This window comes from Simochromis diagramma, unplaced genomic scaffold (assembly GCF_900408965.1).
Source record: "Simochromis diagramma unplaced genomic scaffold, fSimDia1.1 OVJJ01000131.1, whole genome shotgun sequence".
Classification (NCBI taxonomy): Eukaryota; Metazoa; Chordata; class Actinopteri; order Cichliformes; family Cichlidae; genus Simochromis; species Simochromis diagramma.
Window position 1 is genome coordinate 2,593,946 of NW_024387200.1, and position 25,910 is coordinate 2,619,855.

Sequence of the window (25,910 nt, forward strand, 5' to 3'; positions counted from 1 at the left end):
TTTTAGAAAATCAAAAATAAATGGGTAATTCATTAAAAGTCCTGGTTCGATCCCCCAGCTCTCTCTGTCCTGGTCGTTGTGTCCTTGGGCAAGACACTTCAACTACTGCCTACTGGTGTTGGCCAGAGGGGCTGATGGCGCGATATGGCAGCCTCGCGTCTGTCAGTCTGCCCCAGGGCAGCCTTGGCTACAGCTGTGATTTGCCTGCACCAGTGAGTGAATGAATAGTGGAATTGTAAAGCGCTATATAAATGCAATCCATTATTAAATAATGTACAACCCCAACTCTAAATGAGCTCAGATAAGTAAAAATAAAAGGAAACTGCAGTGATCTGCAAATTTCATAAACTCCAATTTAAATTTCATGGCAGCAGCACATCTCAAAAAAGCTGGGATTTGGTCATGTTTGCCATCCCCTAACAGCCATAAACATCTGTGAACGGACTAATTGTTGGAATTTTGGGTGAGGAATGCTGTCCTATATGTCTTAGGATTCAAGCTATTCAGCAGTCCTAGGTCTTTTTTTGTATTTGTGTTTCATAATGCACCAAATGTTTTCAGTTAGTGAAATGTGTGGACAGCAGGCAGGCACTAACACACACCAATACTATCAGAGACGCAGACTTTTGAACTGAGTGCTGATAATAAGTCAGATGATACCTCTCCTCTGCAGTCCAGACGATGCAGTGTCTATGCTTACCAAAACTAATTTCAAATTTGGATTTGTCTGACCACAGAACAATTTTCCTCTTAGCTGCGGTCCATTTTAAACAAGCATATATGGCCCAGAGAAGATACCAGTGTTGCTGGATGATGTTCACATATGGCTTCTTCTGTGCATGATGAAGCTTAACATTTACAGGTGCCATGTCGAACTGTGTTCACAAACAGTGTTTTCTGGATGTGTTCCTGAGCCCATGCAATGATTTTCATGACAGGCTTATGCCTGTTTTTAATGCAGTGCCACTGAGGAACTGAAACTCAAGAGCATTTGGTATTAATTTGTCCCTTATCCCATGTACACATAGATTTATCCCGATCCTCAGAATCTTTCGGTGACATTATGTACTGTAGGTTATGATTTACAGTCATTGCAAGTTTATGTTGAGGAACAGTTTTCTGAAATTGTTCCAGAATTTGTAATGCAGTTTGGGGTTGGGTTTTGTTTGTTTCTTTTTTCTTTTTTTTGCAGATAGGTGAACTTCTGCCTGTTTTTACATCTGAGAAACTTTTCTTCTCGAAGATGGCACATCATTCTGTTGCCAATTAACCTTATTAGTTGCAAAATGTTGCTACAGCTGTTTCTTTTTTAGTACCACTTACCTTTCCAGTGCTTTGTTCTCCTATCCTGACTTTTTTGAGATGTAGGGTTGACATTAAATTTAAATTGAGCTAATATTTTTCTTAAATTGGTGCATTTTCTCAGCTGAAATATTTGATGTTTTCTATAATCTACTGTGAATGAAATATGAGGGTTTTTTGGGAAAGGACAGTAGACTGTATCAGTTTGTCCTTGTCTTGAAGTCTTTTGTCCCCTAAAATGAAAAGAAACCATTTATTTCAAAGGCTGTAGGAAGGTAATGATGAAAGATCCCCATGGGCACTAACATCTGACTTCAACAATACTTGATGAAGATATCAAGATAATGATCATATAACAATGCGCGATGTGCAAAAATGGGGTCATTGATTTCAATGAACATTTATCTTAACTTTTCACAACTCTAAACTTATATACATGAGTATCTGTGATACTTTTTTGTGTACCTTGGTTGGAAGCTTATTCATAGCACATTTTAGACAAACATAAGGAAACCAAGGATATTGAATATATCAACCTTATATACATCAGAATTACTTTGAACATGTATCGTGGCATTCACGTCAGTGAAGCTGTTCCAATAGTACAAAAATTCTTTCATTTATTTCCAGTCTTTCGTGCACAAACTGGCATACTGATGATAGTGTGTGCATGTGTGTGCAAGTATCTGTGTCATACAGTGTCAGACCTGTGACTCACTGGTTGAATAGACAGAATGAGTTAGTGAGGGCATGGAGCAGAAAAATGAAATGATAGATAGGTGGACAACCAGCCCTCCTCCTCTACATCCAACATTAAAGTCCAGCCTCAGTCACCGAAGTGTAAAAAATCCACATCACCCAATCTCAGGAAGGCCTGAAGCCCACCAGAGCATGAATGTTTGGTTTCTGTCGACATTCTTAAAAGTGTTAAAACCCGATAAGGTTCAGTGCATTTCTTGTTATAGTATATACTGACATAAGAAGCAAAAATAAAAACAACAGGGATTCACAAGGTCATTAAAGTAAATATGTTCCTTTGCTGTGATTATTATGGATAATCCACTTGATGGCTATCATAGTAAAATCCTAATTAAAAAAAGAAACAATAATAACACAGCTCCTTAAAAAAACCTAAAGGAACAATGGATTTGCAGGCTTAACAGCTTTCTAAAGTGATACGCAAGTTCTTGCAAATACTAAGTTGTAATTCTTTCTGCGCTCAACGTTTCATAAATAAGATTTGAAAAAATTGAGGTTTGAAAAAGTTATTGTCAAGACTGTATAAAAGCAAGTGGATGCTTTTATATTAAAATAATAATTTTAATTTAATTCAATTAGGAAATTATTCATTATTATTGGAAAAGAAAATCACTTTCCTGTTATAAATGTAAAGTTATTTCATTTAAAATAAAATGTTTTTCTGATGTTTGCATTGGGTTGATACCTTTGATCATGTCTTCGTAATATTTTGTCCATCATCTTCATTTTTTATTTATTCCATTTTGAGATCGTTGTACTTTCAGAGCTAATCATAAGGAAAATATACTGTAAGAGCAACACGGCTGCAGGTAATAAAACTAAAAAATGCTTTCCATATACGGAATATTGATGGTCCTCATGGCAGCACAAAACAGGAACCATGCACTATAATAAAGGGAATGGAAAATTATACACTATATTCTCAGCAGAATTTCAATAAAGTTTAATTGCAGAGTGATTTAGAGGGTGTAACTAAAGATGTATTATGAGAATTGAATGTGTTTCAAAATGACACAAAAATCACTGCAAAGGTAGCTGCTCTTTTGGTGTATAAGCTAAAACAATTTTTCTCCCTAAATGATTGGCTATCATAGAAGGATACAGAAAAACTGTGGTATGGGTTAATGCAGAAGAAATCCAAAGTTATTTGCAAAATGTGTTTATTTATATTTAGCCCCAAGAACAATTTCTCCATAACCTCAACCAACGTGCCATTCTTGGCTAAACATAGTCACATATGGTATACGATCCACCCCAAACTCTTCCCATTCAATCATTAAAAATAGGGGTAAAAAAGTAAAAATATTGCCACTGAAATTGATCCAGCCACCAGTTGCGTTGCACCTAAACGTGCAAACATAGTTGCGTCAAAGCCTATTTGTCATGTAATGTTCTTCTTGGCACTTCATTGGCTTAATGAGTCTAATTATGCCAACTCTGTGCTCACCTTTGCAAATATAATATAGGTCTACAAAAACACACAGCATAAATATTTCGAAAATAGCAAATTTAGATTAGCTCTGTCACACAGCCTCCAAGGACTGCAGGGCTCTCTTTATTCATTTAAAGACACCCACATGGTTTATTATGCTGGAGATGTATTTCATTAGATCAGGGGTTTGGAAGTCAAACAGAAAGAGAGAGCAGAAGAGCTACAAAGTGTGCCATACAATGGGGATGTCCTAAAGGTTTAGCTTGCCTGAGCCAAAAGTCGTGCCAGTTAGAAAATACTCATTAAGCTTTGAAGCTTAACCCCCCCCCCCCCAAGACAAAATAGACTGGCAACACCTGTAAGCACTAAATCCCATGCAAAAGTGGGACTCATTCAGTAGGGAAATAAACTTAAAACTTCTATCATAAATATTCCCATCAAATGAGGTGAAAATGTTAAATAATTGCAACCAGCAGGGTAGTCTGTGTGACATGTTTGGGGAAGAAGTTTTTGGTGGTCAAACTGTGGTAATTTCACATCATGCTCAAGAGCCTGAGAGTGGTTCACTGCCTGACATCCACTTGGCAAACCCACACTGGTTGAACTGTAGATCCCAAAAATAAATCTTACATAATCCAAAGGATGGAGGATGTGACCCTGTCTTCCCCTCCAGCAGGCCCTATGCTGGCCCATCTGGCTGATAATGTGTAACAACAGTGCTTCTCACAAAGATCCATTGTCACTTTCATGGACGCAAAGTTTGGATGTCTTATCTGCACAACATATAGAAATGACTGCTTTAAATCTGCTACAAGTCTGAAGGCACACCCTTCACATCTTGACAGTGCATCAAGATCTGAAGACTTACACCAATTCTGAAAAGTGCCAGTATGTGACAATTTGAAAGAGACTCTTTGGAATACAGTTCTAGGATGTGTTTAATTTGATTTCCATGTGTTCTGCATTGTTAGATGACAGCAGTTAGACATCTAACAGTGTGGACTCCTGTGGTGCTGTGTGTTAAGACGGAGAATTTAATCTTGTTTTTGTTTTCCTTCCCCTTCCTGCTCCAGGCTGTAATGGAGACATCGATGGGACAGTGTCTTTGTGTGAAGCTCGTCCTCAGCTCTGCTCACATCTGCTCCACCGCCTGCCTGCCTGCCACCCACCTACCCACCCTATCTTGTCCCACCTTGCTTCCACAACCCCCACCTTTCCTGCTCCTTCTTCTTGCTCCAGCTCTTACACGTTCCCCCTCATGCCTGAATGGACCCTTTAGCGGTCAGTATTGGCCCACTTTCCCAGAGTGGGTGACAAAACACACCGCAGACTTTCAAACAGAGAGGCCTTTCTCCGCTCTATGCCTGAAGCCCTTCCCTAAAACACCCTGTGTCTTTCTGTTGAACACTTTCAACAATCCATACACCACCATTCATGCTACGTTGCAACTCATTTTCAGCTGCAAGTATGTTCTCCAGTATCATGACTGTGCAACATATCCTTCTTAGCTTTTTAAGCTTTGCTCTTGGGGGACATTTTCACGGCAGCTCGCTACAAAATTGTTAACTGCAACATTTCATTTTGCAAGTTGTTTTTTGTTGTTGTTGTTGTTTGTTTTGTTTTGATATTTCTGACACTTTAAACTGATTTGTAAATCATTTTTGAAGGCCCTAACCCTACCCAAATTATGTATAATTTCCACTGCACCACTTGATTTTTCATTTTTTTCTGGATTTCTGTGCTTGTAACCAGTAATAGTCCCACAGTTAAGCTAACAAACTTGGCCTCTAGAAATACCAATAACATGTTTCAAACTTGCCACAAAAAATGCATTTCTATAAAACATACTGAGAACGATGAAATAGAATGTCTGCAGCAAATGAATAACTCAGATGTAGTATGACACAAAGCTTTAGTCAGTGTTTAAAGAAAAAAAGATCGCTGTTTTGTTTTAATTTAAGGGCAAAATGTCTTAAAAAACCACTGTAAGGTCTGCTCTTATTTAACCACACATGCTGTCACCGCTAAAATACAGATGGAAATGCTTGCCTTTGGCATCACAACTGCAATATAAATTATAGAACAAAACCCACCATCAACCCCAGCCATACAGCACTTGCATATTATGCCAGTACATACATGTTGCACTACTACAAAATGTAGTGCGTCATACACTTGACATTGCCTGTACGCAGGCTTCAAGAAAGGCAGTGATCATGTTTCATAAGTTCCCATATGTAAAATTTCTAAGAGGCTGGGTTGATGTGATTCTTAACATCAAACGTCTGAACATTCTGCACACAACTTGTGGCCACTAAGCAGCTGTATCTGTGCAGTTGGGAGGTCAAGTGCCTTTTTCAAGGACATCTCAGCAGCAGGGGTTAGCAAAGCAAAAAGGTGACTCTTTTTTTTGTCACTCATATTGTCCCAGTTGATTTTCGGCATTTCTATCTGAATCCAAATGTGAGAACTTTACTGGTTGTACAAACCAGAAATCATCGCATCAGACAGTTTCTATTTCTCTTCTTGCACAGAGAAATTATAGATTGAAAGAAAGCTTTGCATTTCAAAATCTAATCCAAGATTTTCAAATTTACCAGGCAAGCTTGAACAAGTCACTGCTTTTGAAAAAAAAAAATGGAGAGGTGCAGTGCTGGTGGAGGGAATCAAACCTTCCAATGAGAGCATCTCAGTTTAATTGATTCCATTACATGGTCTACTAACTTGGAAATCGACACACCCATTTGTCTGGAGTGACAAATTAATCTCTTCCAAGTGAGTGAAGAAGAATGGAATGAATTCCAAAAACTCCATACCCACGAGACGAATGTTAAAATACCTCTGCTGATATTCACATCCAGTGAAATGAATGCGAGTTTTTGCTTTTCTCTGAGAGATTTGCTTCTACAATATTAGAATCTGTGAGTGATGAGAAATGTTTTTTGAAGCTGTGTACATGCTATGTGAGCAAATTACAGAGACAAAAAATGTGCTATTTGGACAGAATATTTATATTTGTGTTTATGAAAGACAAGACAATATTTGAAACTTTCCCCACACATGCAGGTGTCTAATGACCTCACAGCTATGCAATGAAAGCAATGGACATAAATAATCATCAGTGACAGTTTTGTGTTTTGTATTTATTTAGCAGTCAGAGTCAACTTTTGTCTTTGAGTACACCTGTAACATTTACATAGAACTGATGGATGGTGTCACTTTTTTTCATAGTGCAGAAAATTTGAGACATATCCTCAAAGGATGATGTTTTGCTAATTAAGATGGAGCTTTCAGTGACCTCCCTGTGCACTCTTTAGTGAGAACACTTAAAGCCACATCCACCATAAGCTTCACTACTAGAAACATATAAGTGTCTACAGAGGCTGCCTGCAGAATACTTTTAAGGATTGGCGCTGTACTGCTCAGTTCATGGCCACAACATAGCTAAATATGGCATAGTGCTCTATTGTTCCCTTTGCAAAGAATTCAAATGTAAACATGTCCGTCCTTGGACAAAATGAATTAGAATTGTTCTGCCTGAAATTGCTTTGCAGTTGTTTGTTTGAATGGCTACTTTTATATGCACACAATAATGCCATGATTACCAATAATGTGAGCAAAGCATGAGCCTGATTAAGCCTTTGACGTGGTTTCATACTGTGACAGCACCCCCACCCCTCCCCAATTAATGAAATCTTTTTTGTGATTGATGTATTATGTTTGTGTGTGTGTGTGTGTGTTAAAGTGAAATGATGGCTGAACATAAAAGGGGAAAGTTTTTTTTTGTTGGTTTGGTTTGTTTTTTTTTCTTTTCAGTATGCTCCACTAAAAAGCTTGAGGCAGTGGCAACCAAGAGACACAAACAAGCTCTTATGTTATGTGCATCCTGCCTGAAGTTGTACTGCCTTTTTACTGCCTTAGTTTTACACCTGGAACAGGATCGCTTAAAGAAATGACAACTTTTCTGTTCCATGTGTGTCCTGGCATTAAAGGATGTATATGGTGAGTCTATTTTTCTAGCAATCAAGAATTTCCAAGAAATAAAATACTTGTTAGTTCAAGTCTCACTTCCCTATCTTGTGGTAATAGTTTTATTTAATAATCCAAGATTTTAAAAAAGACCAATTTATATACTTTCCATTTTTCATGTAAACATCTCCACCATGTCTTTGGTATTAATTTGAATTGTGAAGCGAACATCAGCCACACTAGTGAGAAGTCTGAAAGTCCTAGCTGGGGGAAGCTGATTTAGCACAGTGCTTTTCAGACAATGAAGTATTCTGCATCCTGTGTGAGTGTACACAATGTGGTCAGAGGACAACCACCATTAGACCTATTTCTCAGCAGTTCCTCTTAATCTTCCTACATGCACTTGGCTAATAGGGCACCGTGGAGATCAAACACTGTGGCAGGGCTTCAAAAAATGATTCACAGAAGAAGAAAGGCAGCACCAGACTGCAAAATGAGGTGTTCTCAGCTCCTCTGCATGCCTAATTGATCAATGAAATATTTTCAGGTGACCCAAAACACAGTGATCCATGTAAACCCACTTTCCATGACAAATACAGATGAGTACATGCAGTTGAGAAAATGAGAAGGTGATTCTTTTCCTGCTGAGAACTGTTCATGGTTCACTGTCGAGAGCATCGAGGACAGACAAACAAGGCAGGCTCAGAGAGGTGGAACTCTGGATACATATGAGGCTGATGTGTAGGCTAAACATGTGAGAATGATGCAGCCTTGTAGTGTGATGGGGAATGCTGAGAAACACCATGAAAGTGTTTCAATCTGACTGTTATACCAGGGAGTGCATTGAAAGGGCTTCTTACAATACTTCTGTCATTTTTTTCCCAGAGTTTTGTTTGGAAAGATTTAAACTCAACTATCTGTCATCAAATGAGTCAAACTTGAGAATGTACAGGATGATGTCAAATACAAGCAGCTTTTCCAAAAGGAGAGAACATATTATCCTGAATTTACACAACAACCTCCTTTCTGATGACAACTGCTCATACTGCTGATTCAAATGTACTCTGAATCTGTCTTTAGCATTTGAGTGGATACTGTTTGTTGTATATGAGTATTATTTTTGTCCAGGCCTCATCTCACTGTAAAACATATCTTTTTTGCTTCTTTTGTTGCCATCATTACCTTAAAATGCTTGGCTGCAACTGTCATAATGCAACACTTTGATGCCCCCCCCCTCCAGATTTCTGATTTTGATTATGAAAAAAAAAGAGAAATCATACATTTTTTCATCATCAAAGTCACCGTCATGTTGTTTGTGGTCATCAGCGTTATCATCCTCATAACAACATCAGCAAAAACACATAATGTTGTCCTCATTCAAAAGAGCCTATCTATCATTCAAGCTTGTAATGGAACTTCATTTGTATAATTTGTACAGTAAAGTTTATAAAAGTTTTCTACCCTTTCAAAAATGATTTAGTTTCTGCTGTTCAACTGAATGTCAAAGAAAAAATACATTTGCAGGCCTTGATATAAAGTTTGTGTTTTTTGTGCAGCATTTGGGTTTGTTCTACTGTTCATAAGAGGAAAAAAAAAGTCAATAAAAAATTTAAGTGATAAGTTCATGCTGTTTGTGTGAAGTTTGCATCTGACATCTAAAAGTGTGAAATATGACGAAGCACCTGCCCTTAAGAATACCACTGAAGTCCACTGACTTTATTTATTCAAGTTTTTGTCTTGTTTGCTCTGCAAGAATAGATTGATGGAAAAGAGAAGAAAAAAAAAGAGCAAACAGTATGACTCACGTTAGGCCCCAAGACATCATTAACGTTGCTATTAATGCAGCTTATGTTGCACTGACATTAGAGTTAGAAAGCTCATTTATTATTCTCTTGATATTGACCAAGGAAGGCCAACTGAACTTATTTGATGTTATTTTATTATAGCTCGTGGCAGTAATTTGAAGGATTACATTTACACACACACATGCGCGCACACACACACACACACACACACACACACACACACACACACACACACACACACGCACACACACACACACAGGGCAATTTACAAGCTGAGTTATTAATATTAGGTCTTGTTGAATTCGTTAATCATCTGTTGGATTTTTACAGCTACGAGGCTGCCTTTTAAAAGCTGTTGTCCACGTTCAGAAGTCCTGACGGTCTATTTGTTCTTCCATCACCTACAGGATACCCTTTCATTTATCGTAGGGATGCAAAGGGTTTATCTACAAAGTATTTACTTTATAACTTTGTTGCTGTGAGGCAACAGTAATGATAAAATCTATTAGCTTGTTAAAACCTCAGAACTCAATACATCCATACTAATTAGTTTAGTGCCATTTGAACTAGGTTTCAGTCTTTGGGGGCAGGTTGGGGGCAACTTTAATTTGTTGGTCAGTATTCAAACAGCTAAAAGAAAACATTAAAGCCCATTTTTTAAATGGATAGCGAACATACATATGTTTTTACTAAATAGTGGATTAGAAGTGTGAGTGTACATGGATAGGAAATAAGGAGAATAAAGATGGATGTGGACAGAAATCATCATACAGGCTATTAAGACTGGGACAATTAATGCCTGTATCTGACCAAAGGTTCCCAATAAACCTTTTCATAAATTGCATTATTTTGGAGATTGACAAAAGGATGAAATGTTAAATTAAGTTCATGTTTTTTGCTTATTAATGCAAGTCAAATCTAATCTATGAAATTTGCTTTAAATAAGGTATTTAAAGATAGAAAAGCTTGCTTACCTTTAGAATAAAAGGTACATCTTGATTTTGTAATTGTGAATATGGTAAACACTGCATCTGCTTAATATTCATTATGATAATGTGAGCAAACTGGTACACACAGCCACTACCACTCACAGAGTTAATGACAGAAAGTGTGCGAAATATGAACAAAGAAATAAGAAATATGCAATAAATTACCATGAAAATATATGAACTGGACAAATGAATCCAGAACAGGCACAGCTTTTGTTCTGTTCCTCACAGCCAAATGCACACAACATACATAAGTAGTCATTGGTATTTTGGCTTTTGTAACAATGTTAATCTTTGATAGGAGTCACATCCTTTTATCCCTATCTTCAGAGTTTAAATTCCAGCTTTTTATTTAATTTTTAAATATTTATTTTTTTTACAGATTTCAGTTTGATCACAGCTCTGGTATATGGGTCATGTTTCCCCTCAGTTTAAAAAAAAACGGACCCTGAATTGAATGCAGTGATCACACTTAAGGGAATGGCACAAATTGTTTGTCAGCTTGAGGTGAGCTTTTACTCAGGAGCCTCTACATTGGATATGATCAGTAATTTCAGACTTCAAAGAGGAAAAGAAAGTCACTGGACATAAAAGAAAAAGCTGAAACTACCTCCATGCCTTTATGCATGCCCAGCCTAATATTACCATAGGTAAACACCCGTTCTCTCTCAGACCACCAAAAACTGATGGTTTAGTTGATTTGATATGAAAAAAAAAAAAATACATTATGATGCTTTTATCATTATAACCTTTCATCTGTTCTTTATTGCAAAATAGAAATAAAGGAACAAAGAGTTATGCATAAGAGTCTAAGGTGCACTTTCACATGTCAGTCATTGCTGTAAGAAAGTGGATGTTTAAACAAAGAGTAACACAAAATTGAAGTCCCTTGTTGAGAAGAGCTGCATGAATATTGCACTGCTGTTCACCTCCCTTAAAATTCGAATTGTCATCTGAATGACCTAATTATGTCAACTTAAGGGCAAAGTTCTTAGTCCTGACCCAATGGCTGACACAAAACTGATGACCAGATGGTAAAAATAGACTTTACTCCTGACTCAGTTAAACAAAAGATGCTGCACACAGAAAGCATGAAAATACAACAAAACTCCAAAAAACTAAACTTTACACAGAAAGTAAAGAAATGTGTGTTTGGTCGTTTATTTCTTTGTTGTAACAATGCTTCATGGCAATAAGTCTTATACCACTAGAGAGACTGTTTATTACCCTTTAAATTCTCTCTCATTTACAATTAAAATGCACCTGTAGTATAAGCAGCACAGTGGACTATCTGGGTTGCACCCATGAAAACTTGCCAAATGTTCTCTGACAGTAAATAAACAACTAATCCTGCTGAATGATTGGAATCTGAAGAAAGAAGACATATTGGCAACTTAAAAATGTATTCATAACAAATAGGGGCCTCAGTAGCATGTGGAAGAATCATACACAGCCACAGCAGCCTGGCACCTCCTCCACATGCTGGTCTCCAACTTGGTCTCACATTGCTGTGGGATGGCATTCCATTCTTTAACCAGTGTTTGTTGCAAGTAAGCCAGTAAGTGGTTGTCTTGGTTACTTTGGTACAAACAGCATACCTGGTTCCAGTGAACATGTTGCTGACATCAGAGTAAACAGACCTGATGGTGAAGGGCAGTCATGGCAGCCAAAACAGAAGCCTAGTTCAAATGGCACTAAACTTTGAGACTGGAGATTGGCTGCGTGCAGTGTGTTCTTCTTTCACCCCAACCTGTTGCAGCAGATGGCCCCGCCTCTCCCTGAGCCTGGTTCTGCTGGAGGTTTCTTCCTGTTAAAAGGCAGTTTTTCCTTCCCACTGTCACCAAAGTGCTTGCTCATAGGGGATCATATGATTGTTGGGTTTTTCCCCTATGTATTATTGTAGGGTCTACCTTACAACATAAAGCGCCTTGAGGTGACTGTTGTTGTGATTTGGGTGATTTGTTTACCTTCTGTGAGAACTAGTGCTGAAGTGTCTATACTGTGTTTGGCTGGATAAGTACTGGACTGTACACTATTGGGAAGCAATATAGGGAATCTGGTTCGACATGCCTCTTTGCAGTTGTCTGAATGGGAAGCAGAGCTTTCAGGCCTCTTTACTATGGAACCAGCTCCAAGTTTGGATTTTGGAGACAAACACTCTCTCTCATTTTAAGATTTGGCTTAAAGCTTTCCTTCTTGATAAACCTCTCTGGATCAGGTAACATTTAACCATCGCTTTGTTATGCTGCAAAAGGCTTATGCTGTTGTGGCAGCTTCTCATGATTCAGTGAGCGTTTTTCTTCTTTACTCATCTCTTTTCACTCTCTGATAGAGTGAAAAGAGATGAGTTTACTGCATTTAATCATAAGTAAATCAATTATTAAACTCTCTAGTTTGTTTTTTGCCTGCCCCCCTGTGAGTCTGGTTCTGCTGGAAGTTTCTTCCTGTAAAAAAGGCAGTTATTAGTTCCCACTGTCACCAAGTGCTTGCTTCTAGGATATTGTATAGTTGTTGGAGTTTCTTTATAATATTGCATGGTCTTTATCGTACTGTATAAAGCTTCTTGAAGTAACTGTTGTTCTGAATTCCCGGTATATAAATGAAATTGAACTGATTATATTTATCCTTCTCCTAAGAGGTATCTTTTAGCTTTAAATCAGGTTCTACAGAGTTTAACTCTCTGTCTTGTGCTTTTTTTCTCTGTTTACCTTTGCGGTGCAAAATGTTTTGTTAGGGTTTGTGAGTTGAACAACATGCTTCTGATAGCTGATTAATGCCGCGTAAGTATGCTTAATTACATTTAAATGCAGTTATTGGATTTCACCTTGCATTCACCTCTTGTATATTAGTCCCTGATGGTTTGATTGTTGGATGGAAAAGTAGCAAGTCTCTAAAGTTGTGCGATCAACTCAGCAACCACAGAGTTGAAATCTGATACTGAAAGAAGAGATGAAATATACAGTGTGCAGCAGAATCTGATGATTTCAAACATGAAAAACATTGTTGAGCCATATAATGATGCGGATTGCAGTTGTTTAAAGTAGGTATGTTATTTATCCACTCAATTAATGAATAATATTTGATGACAAATGATGAACTGGAAAGAGAATATTGACCTATCTAAATCAAAGAGTTTCTCACATGACCCCATGGAGTTTTCTCCTAGAGGTTAGTCCCCACAGTCACCCATGTCAAAATGTCCATAACAAGGGACATTGGAGAAAAAAAATAAATAAGGATGAACTTTTGCGAGATCTCACACAACTTTTGCAAGATCCCGAGTTACTTTTGTGAGATCTCCCAAATGTAAAACTTTTGTGAGATCTCTGTACAAAATGAAGACTTTACAGCAGAAACACGTCTATGCGTCTATAGTCTTTTGGTCTCTGTAGATGTAAGATGAAAACTGGAACTGTCTACACTGACAAGCCCAACCAAGTGGCTGGGATAGTGAACAGGAACATCTGTGCTGCATATGGACTAGAAGTCTCCCAAAACTGATAAAAGACACCACCAAAAGTAGTTGAGAAAAACAGGGCTAAGGTCCTTTAGGACTTCGAGTTTCAACCAGACATAGTGGTGGCTGAGCCAAGGAGCAGAAGAACACAGTTTTGATATATGTGGCAGTAGAGAGTGACATCAGGAAGAAGGACAGAGAAAATGCAAAAGTACTAAGAGCTGAAGGAATAACTGGAGCAGATGTGAAGGGTAAAGTGGCCCCAGTGGTATAGTAGGATTAGGATCTGTAACCCTGAAGTGGCTCCAGTAAATTCCAGGCATAACAGAAGTCTCTATTCAGATGATCACAGTCCTAGGAACAGCTAAGATACTCCTATAAGCCCTCAAACTCCCAGACCTCTGGTAGAGGACCCAAGCCTGAGGAACAGGAGTGAGAGGGAGATATATTTTTAGCTTAACATCCCAACTAAAATCATACTGAATTATTGATACGCCTTGCTAACAAGCTAGCAATCCACTGCTAACCTTAGGTGATAACTGTTGTGTGTTAATTTCTCTTTTTAAAGGTTATGTCTAATCTAAAAACTAGCAAACAACCAAAACAAAGTAGTGGTGGCATTTTCAAAGTTAATTTTTCTAAACTTTCTGATTGACCGTAGCTCACTACTGATTAGCCTGAGTTTAATACCTGCAGCAATTATTTTGCAGAGGGAGTATAAATGGTAATGGTAAAGCAACAAAGAGCCTCGGGTGCAGGGTTTTGCAGCAGATGCAACACACTAAAATACACAAACTATACATAAAACCAGCTTTTAAATTTTCAAATAAACATTTATCTATCATCCTTATAACAGTTATGTTAAAATAAAAATGGAAGTGGTTTTCAGAGGTTTTAAAACATGCGGATAATGTTAAAAATGAACTAAATAATGGCATTAGGATGTCATTTTACACCATGTTCTTACAGAAATTCAGAACCCATTATGCTTGTTTGCCACAACTACATCAACTGTTTAACATCATTTCACTACAGAACAGAATTCACACTCATGCTCATTTGGAACACGTTCTTGGAATTAAAAGTTTCAAAGATCAATTGCACCAGTGGGCTCATGCTCTGACTTATAGATTATGCATTTGAAATTATTGCCACCCCCATAGAGCCCACTATTATGCCTTAGTGGAATTTTGGAAAACAATTTCAACCCACAATTGAATGAAGTTCTAGATTTGTAATGGGTGAAAGCACACTCATATGGACAACAATGTATCTGGCCATATTGTTTCCACTGTGGCAGTCAAAAAAAACAAATGTTTAAAACCAGAGTTTTTAACTTGACCTCAACAGTTTCCACAGCTAAAGGGTTCCTCTCTACATTTTCGTCATGTCCAGCCATGTCAAAGATAAGAACATTTCACAGTCTTTGCTCAAAGTGTTACATTTGAATTTGTAAAGAAGCACTCTAAAGGGTTCAAGAGGCCAGTGTGATTAATGAATGCCCCTTCACTCATTTAACACATGTCTTTGAAAGGTCATGTAGGATGCTTCTGTTTTCATGGTAAAAAAAAACCTGTAAATTTATCATGTGGTGTCATATTTAATATCTTTATTCTCCACTTTTAGCTAAAGAAGAGACTAAAAAATACATGAAAAAGTTATAAGGAATACATTTCCAACAAAGTTTTTGGAATGCTGTGCTTCAGGAACTACATTAAATCCATCTGAAATGGGTGTAAAATACAGAAAGAAAAAAAATCAAAGTAATGAAATAGTGCTTCAGATTTAAACCCATGCTCCATATAATAAAATATTTCTAAATGTCAAGAGGAAAGCAGCAAAATATGATATGGTTTGGATAAAAGACTTCCCACATATAAAACACTGCAAGCTTTTGCATAACACCTACAAGCATTTTCAGAAGTGAGGGTACTGTTAACATCCTCAACACTCTGATATGAAGCTGAAAAATAAGAAACAAAGTGGAGCTCATCTGTGTTGATAATGATTTTGCCCAATGACCTTGACAAACTGCAAACAGCCCATTTCCATGTGCAACGTTGCCCTGGGCTCTTTTTAATCCTCTGTCTTTGGCTCTATAGTGTTGACCCTTTTAGCTGCGCTCAATTTGTTGGTTACAAGGCAATCTCGATCCCCAAAAAGAGTGGGTGTTTTCTTTTCAAGTGAGATATTTTACATGAAATGTCGCAGCTGAGGTTTTGCCTCACACTGGCCAACTGCTCTTTACATATTTTCACTTTCACCCAGGAGCTATGAGGAATCAACCTGAATTTTATGTTGCAGATCACATCAAAAAGAAGGCACTCTCCACATCATAGCCAGTAGGAAAACCCTGGACTTACCTTTCACATATTCAGGCCTTCTTATTTTGATCACCATTTTGCCTGCCCTGCCCACTTCATTTTAAATTCTCTATCATCACTGCACAAGCCACAAAAATGGCACCGTCTGAACTACTAATATTCAACTTAAGTCAGATCTTGTTTTGCCCCCTCAGTTTTATTTTACCCCCTTCCAAATGTAGGTTTTCAGTAACCTATAAAAAACAGGAAAAGCAAAGCACACTAATAAACAAAAAGCTGATCAAACAAAAATGAGACACAGTATTGAAGACCTTTTTATGGTCACATATGAAATATATCATGTTTTAACCTAATCAGCTCTCAGATCCTGATGTTGCTAACCTTTTATTTTATTGTTTTCCATTATGTAGTGCCAAAAATAATTTCCCACCTGTTTGACTGTAATAACATCTCGAGCTTTGAGCAAGCATAAGTTATAGATTAGTATCTCAGATTGTCTGTCTAATTATAATGATCATTTTTTTCGCCTGTCGCCTGTCATTATTCATATAGTGTAGTTGATATTTGCTGAAGAGGTTATGTTTCCAATAACCCTCAGAGAACAACACAAAATGCAGTCAAGCAAATCAAGCAAGAAAGCATTTTTGTCATGCTTGTATTAAAGTGCAAGCTGAGCTTCAAGGAACAACGTGTCAGGTTTGATTAATTAGCTTTCAGAGATAAAATATTAAGTCTGTTATGATAGGAAGTGTGATATGCTTCCACAATGTTTTTTGTCTTTTTTTTTAAATGAATCTTGTAAAAGAAATACATGATATTTTGACTTCTCAGTGGGCATCACTTTACATTACATGGTTTAAGTTTAGTTTAGTAATTTTTGTCGTAATTTAGGGTTAAAATTCATTTAAATATCATATTTTGCAGTGTAGTGCTTTTAAACCAGCTCTGAAGTCTGTCACTTCTTATAACACAAGATCATCATTTTATTAATTTCCCCTGTAATTTCATAAAACTGCATTTAGAATGGACAAATATCCCCTTATTGATTCTCATTTTGTGAAGCCGCATTCTTTTATGCCAGATTGGTGGACAGCATTAAGAGTCATGTCCACTTTTTCCTTGACCACACCTAGACACCTCCAGTGTGCTTCCTGAAGAAGCAGCTTGAGGGTAAATCGTGAGTTGCTTGGAAAAGACATATACATTAAACATGCCATCTGTCCTGTCAGTCTCTTCAGTTTGTAATGAAATGTAACACTGACAAGCAGTCAGAGCCAAAGTATAAAAAGAGTGGAGTACATGTGCCTCAAGCAGGGGTGGAAATAATAAAGTCATGATTGTCATTACATTAACAAGCAGAGATGTATATTTCAAAATGTGTATATGCACACTGCCTAAAGAAGTCTCCCCTTTAACCTGAAAACTGTTATTATTAAATATTCTGTGAGTTCTTTTTGTAGCGTTTTAGTAGTGTTAGTGTTTCACAAAAAAGTCATGTGTAAATTTAAACATGAAAATTGAAAAAAGGGAAAAATGAAAAGAAACAAGACGAGGAGCTACAAGAACGCACGAGGCGTATCAAGAAGGAACATAATGACAACTGGTTCATGTGGAGATTCCATGAATACATTGCAAAAACAGATTTACTGTAGTAACAAGATAACAAAAAGTACGAAATACTTACTTAATACTTAAACTAAACTAAATTACTTGGTTCCTCTTCCAGTTTTGAATCAGGAGATGGACACTATCTCTACTTTTAAGATTAGGCTTAAAACTTTCCTTTCTGGATCAGGTGACCCTGAATCCTCCTTAGTTATGCTGCAATAGGCATAGGCTGCTGGGGGATTCCCACGATGCTTTGAGTTTTTCTTCTCAGTCACCTTTCTCACTCATCTATAAATGGTATGATTAATTTGTACCATTGATTGTGGGTGTGTTACCCAGCCAAATCTCTTATTATTATGAGTCGTGTATGTATGTGGTAATTTGTGTTGATAGGCCTCTCTGCATTAAATCATACTTGTTATTAATCCCCGTCTCTCTTCCACAGCATGTCTTTTGTCCTGTCTTCCATCTCTTACGCCAACTGGTCACGGCAGATGGCCCCGCCCCTCCCTGAGCCTGGTTCTGCTGGTGGTTTCTTCCTGTTAAAAGGCAGTTTTTCCTTCCCACTGTCACCAAAGCGCTTGCTCATAGGGGGTCATATGATTGTTGGGTTTTTCTCTGTATGTTTTATTGTAGGGTCTACCTTACAATATAAAGTGCCTTGAAGCGACTGTTGTTGTGATTTGGCGCTGTATAAATAAAATTTAATTTAATTTAATTTAACTGAAAAAACACAACTCTGTGATGTTTCCATATGTCTTCTGACATAGGCCTCTACAGTTAACAGTAAGAGGAGCACGGCATGTCAAAATAGCTTACACATTAATGACAGGCTGAACACTGCTTTGTTATAAGATGATAGATATTATTCACATTACCAGTTTTGTTCTGGTTGATCAGTATATACAGGCCACGGATCAATATAAAGAACTCTACATAGTGACTCTCTGATATTGAACTGTGAATATCTTGATAGAAAACACAAATATTTTAATTAATGTAAGGTTTGGTGATCAAGCAGCTTCCAAAAATGTGTTTCTCAGCAAGAAGTAGACACTACTAAAAATATTGCTATACAAGCAAAAGACAGAGTTCTTGTTTTAAACAAGATTCAAAATGTTGAAAGGATTGGGAGGAACTATGGAAAAACTACAAGACATCCCACATAATTCAACTCAGAACAGCTAGGCTGGAAATGTTGCTCGGGCATCCTAATAGCTTTCTGTGTGACAAACGCTGTGTAAGATTCTATTTGAACCACTATCCACGATCTTATCTAGTGTTTTTCTCGACTTATTGACCACTCAGTGTGCTTTAGATGCAACCCATAATACACCATATTTCGTAAATTTCACCAAGTAGTTTTGATGCCTGGGGCCAATTGAATATTTTGATTGTTTAAAGCCTAATTAAAGCGCATATTTAAAACAAAAGTGTTAAAATTAAATTATTCCAGCTTTCTTAATTAATGGGTTTAAAATTATGGAATACTTGTGTTCATAAACCAATGGATTCAATTATGTGGCTATTTCATAAACTGCCGCAGGCTTTTTGTGTGCATGTGTATCTAACTGAGTCATCATTCTGTATGCTCACTATACATTGACAAATGTGGCTGCACTCTTCCATGATAATACTCCAACTTCCTCTAAATAGATAGTAAATAGATTCAAATCCTCAGCTCAGGGGATGAATCCACCGCTGTATAATTTCTCAATCAAGTAAAAGGCTGGTTGTTGTTTCAACAGCCCTAAAGAAAGGAGAACATCCCATGGAAAACACAGAATTAAAATCTAAGAGATGTGAATTACAGTTTAGGATTATGCATGCTAAGAACATTGTTACACATGCTTATCTGAGCATAAAAATATTGAAAAATCTACAAAATCTTACACACACATGCAAAGAATAGAATTCTTTCTTTGTGAAGTAAAAGGCTAAGCATCTAAGGATAAGCAGAGGGGGATATATAAAAAGCAACAAATGTAATTTTAACCAGGGAGTCTTAACTCTGGGCAATGTGCTATGTAACTGGGCTAAGCAGGGGCTTTGTACAGTGATCCACATGGTGTGTGGCTTTATAAGAGGGCAGATGGTACCACTCAAGCAGGAAGTGATTGACATAATGACATGGCCGAGCATGGAATGTGGGTGTATGTGTGCACTAAATAAGTGTATGCGTGCCTGTGTGTTTCTAAAGATACACCCTTAAAATGAATTCAAAGACATCTCTCTTTTTCTTTACTCAAACCCTGCTGTTCTTGTGTGCGCTTGTGCAGATGCATGCAACATCGAGGCACTTTTTGTTTTGCATGTCGTATGCGTGTCTTATCTACTAATAGGTGATGCAAGGCACAGGCTTGCGTAATGATTGTGCAGTGATCATAACACAAATTACCACATACATACACGACTCATAATAATAAGAGATCTGGCTGGGCAACACACACACAATCACAATGATACAAATTAATCATATCATTTATAGCTAGTATTGTAAAAATGCAATACAGATGATATTCAACTTAAATAACTTAAACTTCATTTATCTCATTCATCTATAGTCTCATCTTTATCTACTAATGAGTTACACTATGCCTTAAACCAAAAGCTTAATGGCAAGACAACAGGCGGTGATGGATTCCTTTGCTGAATTTACTAAAAACTCTCCATGCTGGTACCACTATTCATCAGAACTGTGACAGAGATCAAAAACAATGGTCTAGTTCCTTCCTATATGAGCACGGATGCAATAAAATTATTTCTAAAACCAGATTAAGATCCTACTCTTCCATTAATAACAGAGTTACTTGCCTCCACCATGAATTAATACTGACATTAAAATTATTGGTAAGGCACGTGCATCTAGATAGGAAACAGTACTCCCCTCCATCGTTCATGATCACCAACAGGATTCATCAAAGGCTGGCATCATAACAACAATGTCAGAAAGCTACTCAATCGCATTAGCCTGTCACAGCTTGTCAATAATGGCGTAGATGGGGAACGTCTGTCATCCATCGGCACTTGTGTGTGTGTATTTGGACTGGTTACCTCGTCTTTCTCTTTTAGCGCCCAGTGTTCTTCTTGACACTTTGGAGGACTCTGGAAGGTGGGGAATGCCTGTCAGTGCATGATGACTGATGATGATAACTCAAGTAATGTCAGCTATATGTCATAAGTTTTTAGTTTTCCTTTCTCTCATTTTGCATCCTTTTCTTTTTCAGTGAAATGTATATCAGGTGAGTGATGCAATATGAACATGTTCAGTATAATCAATACCTACACATGCATGTTGTTTTTAGAATTCACGTAAACGTCTGTTATGCTACCCTTTTATAATTTTTGCTGCACTATAGACTTCTTAACATATCTTTAAAAAGAATAAAGAAAATTGTATTAAAATATCCCAAACACAATTCCTTTAAAAGTAAATACTGAGCTGCCTTGGCAGAAATTTGCCCTCTTGGAGTACTTCTTGTTACTATTATTATTATTTGGATCTTCACTCATAATTCATTGACAAGTGTTGTACTGTGAATATGCTCAGCAATTAAAGCTGGGATATTCTTTGAGTAATATGACTTTATTCCAAATGTTGAAAGAGGTGGCTGAGTGCCCACTGTTCTTCTTGGCATTTGGAAGACTTTGGAGGACTCTGCATGGTGGGGAATGTCTGTTAGTACATGATGACTGATGATGACAAAAGAAGGTAATGTCAGTTATTTTTCATAAGTTTAAGTCTTCTTTTCTCTCATTTTGTATACGTTTTGAAGTGAAATGTATGACAGGTGGTAAAAAATAATATGAACATGTTCCCTTGTAAAGATGCTTGGCTAAGATCTGCAGAAAAGAAGGTGGATTCAAAAAGCAGGAGTTAGAAACTAAAAAACCTCCAAAACTTAAATCAAATCCTATTTTTGTACAGCCTTTACACTGTTACTGGAGCGGTTCCCCGGACACGAGTCCCTGCATGTCTGTGTTTGCGGCTAGTGAGCTGCATGTCTGTTTTTGCAGCTAGTGAGCTGCTCGTTTGTCTTCGCTGGAGGATCCGAGGGACCGCTCCAGCCTTCTGCAGCTGGTGGGCTGCATGTCTGTGGCTGCGGCTAGTGAGCTGCTCGTTTGTCTTGGCAAATACTTCAAAGAGATCCAAATTTACAAGGGATTTTTAAAGAACCACCAATGATAACTTATAAGAGAAGTAAAAACATTAGAGATAGGTTTGTTAGAGCTTTCTGGGACCCTAAAACTCCAGAAAAAATCTTGATAACTCATAATCTACCAGGTAATTTCAAATGTGGGTTTTTAAAGACCCTATTAGTGGCAACATCATTGACATAAAAGGCTCTATCACCTGCAAAACTAAAAACTCATCTACATGATACAGTGCCCATGCAATAAAATATATATAGGAGAAACATCCCACCCTCTAAAAGAACGAATTATTGAACACAGAAATTCTACTAAGAGGAATGATTTAACCAGTCCTGTTGCAGTCCTTATTGTTGGTAATCATAGTTTTCTCCATTTGTTCACAGTTTAAACCACATTAGCCAGAGGGCCACTATTTACAACCCAGTGCCAGAAAAGTAGGTGTGGTAACCTACCTGGCACTGTGTATACTGTCAGCAACTTGAAAAGGCAGCTACACCTTGAATATCTGCCTTTTTTTTTTAGTAAGTTAACCAGCTAAAAAGTAAAACATGGAGATGGGCTCATGTTAGGACGGTGAGTCCCCAGAGAAGTCAATCAGAGGCAAAAACAATAAAGCCCAGGTTTTCCATAGTCAAATCAAAGACAGTGCATCCATCCATCCATCTTCATCCGCTTTATCCGGCGCCAGGTCACGGGGGCAGCAGCCTAAGCAGAGAAGCCTAGACCTCCCTCTCCCCAGCCAACTCCTCCAGCTTATCCGGGGGAACACCAAGGCGTTCCCAGGCCAGCCGAGAGATATAATCTCTCCAGTGTGTCCTGGGTCTGCCTCCTCCTGGTGGGACACCTCACCCAGGAGGCGCTCAGGAGGCATCCTTGTCAGATGCCCGAACCACCTCAGCTGGCTCCTTTCGATGTGGAGGAGCAGCGGCTCTACTCTGAGCCCCTCCCGGATGGCTGAACTTGTAGTAATGATGAACAGAAGGAGGAGGACACAAGTGGAAGGTTTTGTGAAGTGGTCTGGGAGAAATTATCTGCTTTCTGAATGTGAATAAGTCCAAAGAGATTAACTTTTGAAGGAAGATGGCAGCTACACAAACTGCGTCTATCATGGGACAGCATGTGATGGAGGCTCCTGGGTATCCACATTGACAACAGATTGAACTGGAAGACCAACACTGAGGCTATGGAATGCAGTCTACTTAGATGTGGTCTGCTGAAGGAGCAGGTTGGTACTTGTAACTGATTCCTGTCAGTTACATGATTTATGACATTGCAACATTGCATGCAAACAGTGTTTCCTTATGTGATGCAATCATAATTCATTCAAAGGCCAAAGGATATCAGTGACAAACCTTTATTAATTTTAACGCCCACTGTTATTCTTGCATTTTTGAGTACTCTAGAAGATGGGAATGCCTGCCAACACATGATGAGAGACGATAATAACCCAGGTAATGTCAGTTATGCAAATTATTTATGCAAATGTACCGTTTATAAGATTGGGGAAACCTGCAGTCAGCAGAGACTGAAGAAGTCACTTGGGTGAATGACGAAATGTTTCTCCCACAAAACGCTACGTCCAGATGAACAGAATCAACTTTTGGAGATAATGTCAGTTATCTGTCATTAGATTTTAATTATCTTTTCACTCATTTTAAATTATACTCTCCCTTGTAGGTGAAAGTTGTGTTAGGTGGATGACACAATACATAGTCTTCAGTCATTGAATGAGCTTTTTGAGCAGGCAGATTGTAAAGGGAATTTCACAAGAGTACCTCTTTCCTTTAAATATTATCAATCCCACTATACAGTGCTGTGCAACAGTCTCATCCCTCACTTCTTTTAGATTCTGCTTCCAGAGAGCTAGACTTGAGCAGTCTTGAGCAACTCTTCTTCAGGCTTTCTGAAAGTCATTTTTTCTGTGGACATTGACTGCTTTTTCACTCATTTTCAGGTTTGGACAATATGACCTCAAATCAAAATCATGATTAACTTAACATTTTACTTTGATACAATTAATGAACAATTATTATTATTACTGTTATCATCATTTGGCTCTTGTCCTTATATTTGATCGACAAGGCTTGTGCCGTAAATTTGGGACAATATTGACAGAATTTAACGAGATAAAAAAAAAAAAATCAAGAAATAACTAAGATGAGCAGGTTTATGTCATTTATAAGTTGTGAATGTCACTTTTGATTAGTATTTGATTAATTCCGCTCTATTTTTCTTTCAAGCATTGGTTATTGGCCATTTTCACAGGAATTTTCTTTTGATTTCTGCATTTGTTGAGCCACTTAAGTTTGTTTGTTTGTTTATTAAGCCATCCAAGGGATGAACCAGTGTTGTGTCTTCACAAAACAAACAACATAGCAAATTTTAAATTGCATCTTTAGACAGTTTGTTACTTGCAGGTTGTCACAAAAACATCTATTTTGTTCCCATTTCTTTGAATCCACAAAAAATATAAATAATTAGACAGTTTGATAGTGGGAACATTACCATGTTGTATTAAATTAACTGATTTTGCGATTTTAAGGAAAACCGTGGCAATACAATTAGAAGTATTGTCAATGTGTAAGTTAAAGTCGCCGACCTAAATGAGCTGAATTCTCCGACTGGAGAATTTATTTTGGAATTCTGCAGGGAATTTAGGAGTTTGGTTGATCGCAATATAACTAACTGAATTTTTGCATACAATTATGAATGATAATTCAAAGAAATGAAATAAACCGGAAGCAGATAATGTTATATATATAATATTTCCAGTTTGGTGCTTTAAACATGGATTTAAGTGCAGAAATACAGTACAAGATAACATGATAATGTGCAGGCAAGTTATTTTGGTAGGAGACCTCAGGAGAGGTGGAGAGTTTATGTCTCTCAGCTGGCTTCATAGTGCGTCTACCTGAAAGTGCTGGAAGAGGTGGCCGGGAAGAGTGGCATCTGGGAATCTCTGCTTAGATTAGTGTCTCAAAAAAGTCTCAATGATAAGCCTGCAATGTGTTGGTGTTGCAATTGTTTTTTTTCTGTTTCAGTCCCCATCATTGCTCATTTTGGTATAAAACTATTTTTGTAAATTATAACTAGTCAGATTTTTCTCATAAAGACAATGTATGATACATTTATTAGCATGTAGACTATGTTTTTTTCAGATGCTGAAACCTGTTAAGTTCAAGATTTCAGGGATAACCGTGTTTAGTTTTTGTGTTTCAGTGGCCACTGTAGTTCCTGGAGAAGCATGGGCTGTGGGGAGTTTCTGCAGGATCATGATGAGTCATGATACTTGAGGCAATGCCAAATATATGCCATGAGTTTTTAATGTCATTTTCATTTTAGGGTGACTGTGGCTCAGGTGGTAAAGTGAGTGGTCTACCAACTGGAACTTTGGTAGATTGATCTCTAACTCCCACAGTCCACATGCCAAAGTATCCTTGGGCAAGATACTGAACCCCTTTTGTTCCCAATGCATCAATCGGCATTCGAGTGAATGGATATTTGCATGTTTTAGCTTGTTGTTCTCTTTTAGTGCCCACTGTTCTTCTCAGCTCTTTGAGGAGTGGATTGCTGGTATTTAAACTGTTGACAATGGTTTGTTGATCTATCTGTCTTTCAAACATATCTCTTATGAATAATATAAAGCCATTTAAAGTCAGTAAGAAAATGTCCATCACAAGGTCGAAGCTGCAATCATTGTATGGCAAACTGATTTTTATATTTATGTGTCTCATTGAGATTAAATATCTCTTTTTCAAGAGAGACCTGATCAAGATGGCAGCAGAAATTGCAACAAATGTAACAGGACAGCTCTATAAAGGCATTTCAAGTAGGACACACGTGTACAATAATGCAGAGTTACAAGTATATTTGCAAAACAGAACATTTCTTTATTTTATATATAAATTCCTGTTAACCACTGTGTATTTATCAAAAAAGAGGATATTAGACACTGAAAAAAGGAAAGAAAAAAGCACGAAACCCTGGGAATCACTTTTTGGCACATGACCACTTGCATGCTGAGTGATGACGATATCCGAGATAACTAAACCCACCTACAGTTCATTTAAATGCCCGCGCACGGTTCTCTCCGAGCTCGTCACAGTGTCT

The 25,910-nt window shown here is 37.6% G+C and overlaps 1 protein-coding gene across 1 annotated transcript in view; it reads left to right on the forward strand.

Moving 5' to 3' along the window:
* ksr2 (kinase suppressor of ras 2) overlaps positions 1-7,605 on the forward strand; it is a 115,148-nt gene extending 107,543 nt beyond the window's left edge. The window contains exon 22 of the mRNA XM_040050631.1: positions 4,567-7,605. Within this exon, the coding sequence (XP_039906565.1) occupies positions 4,567-4,573 (7 nt within the window). The 3' untranslated portion in view covers positions 4,574-7,605. The remainder of the gene's footprint in view (positions 1-4,566) is intronic.
* The last annotated feature ends 18,305 nt before the right edge of the window (positions 7,606-25,910 follow it).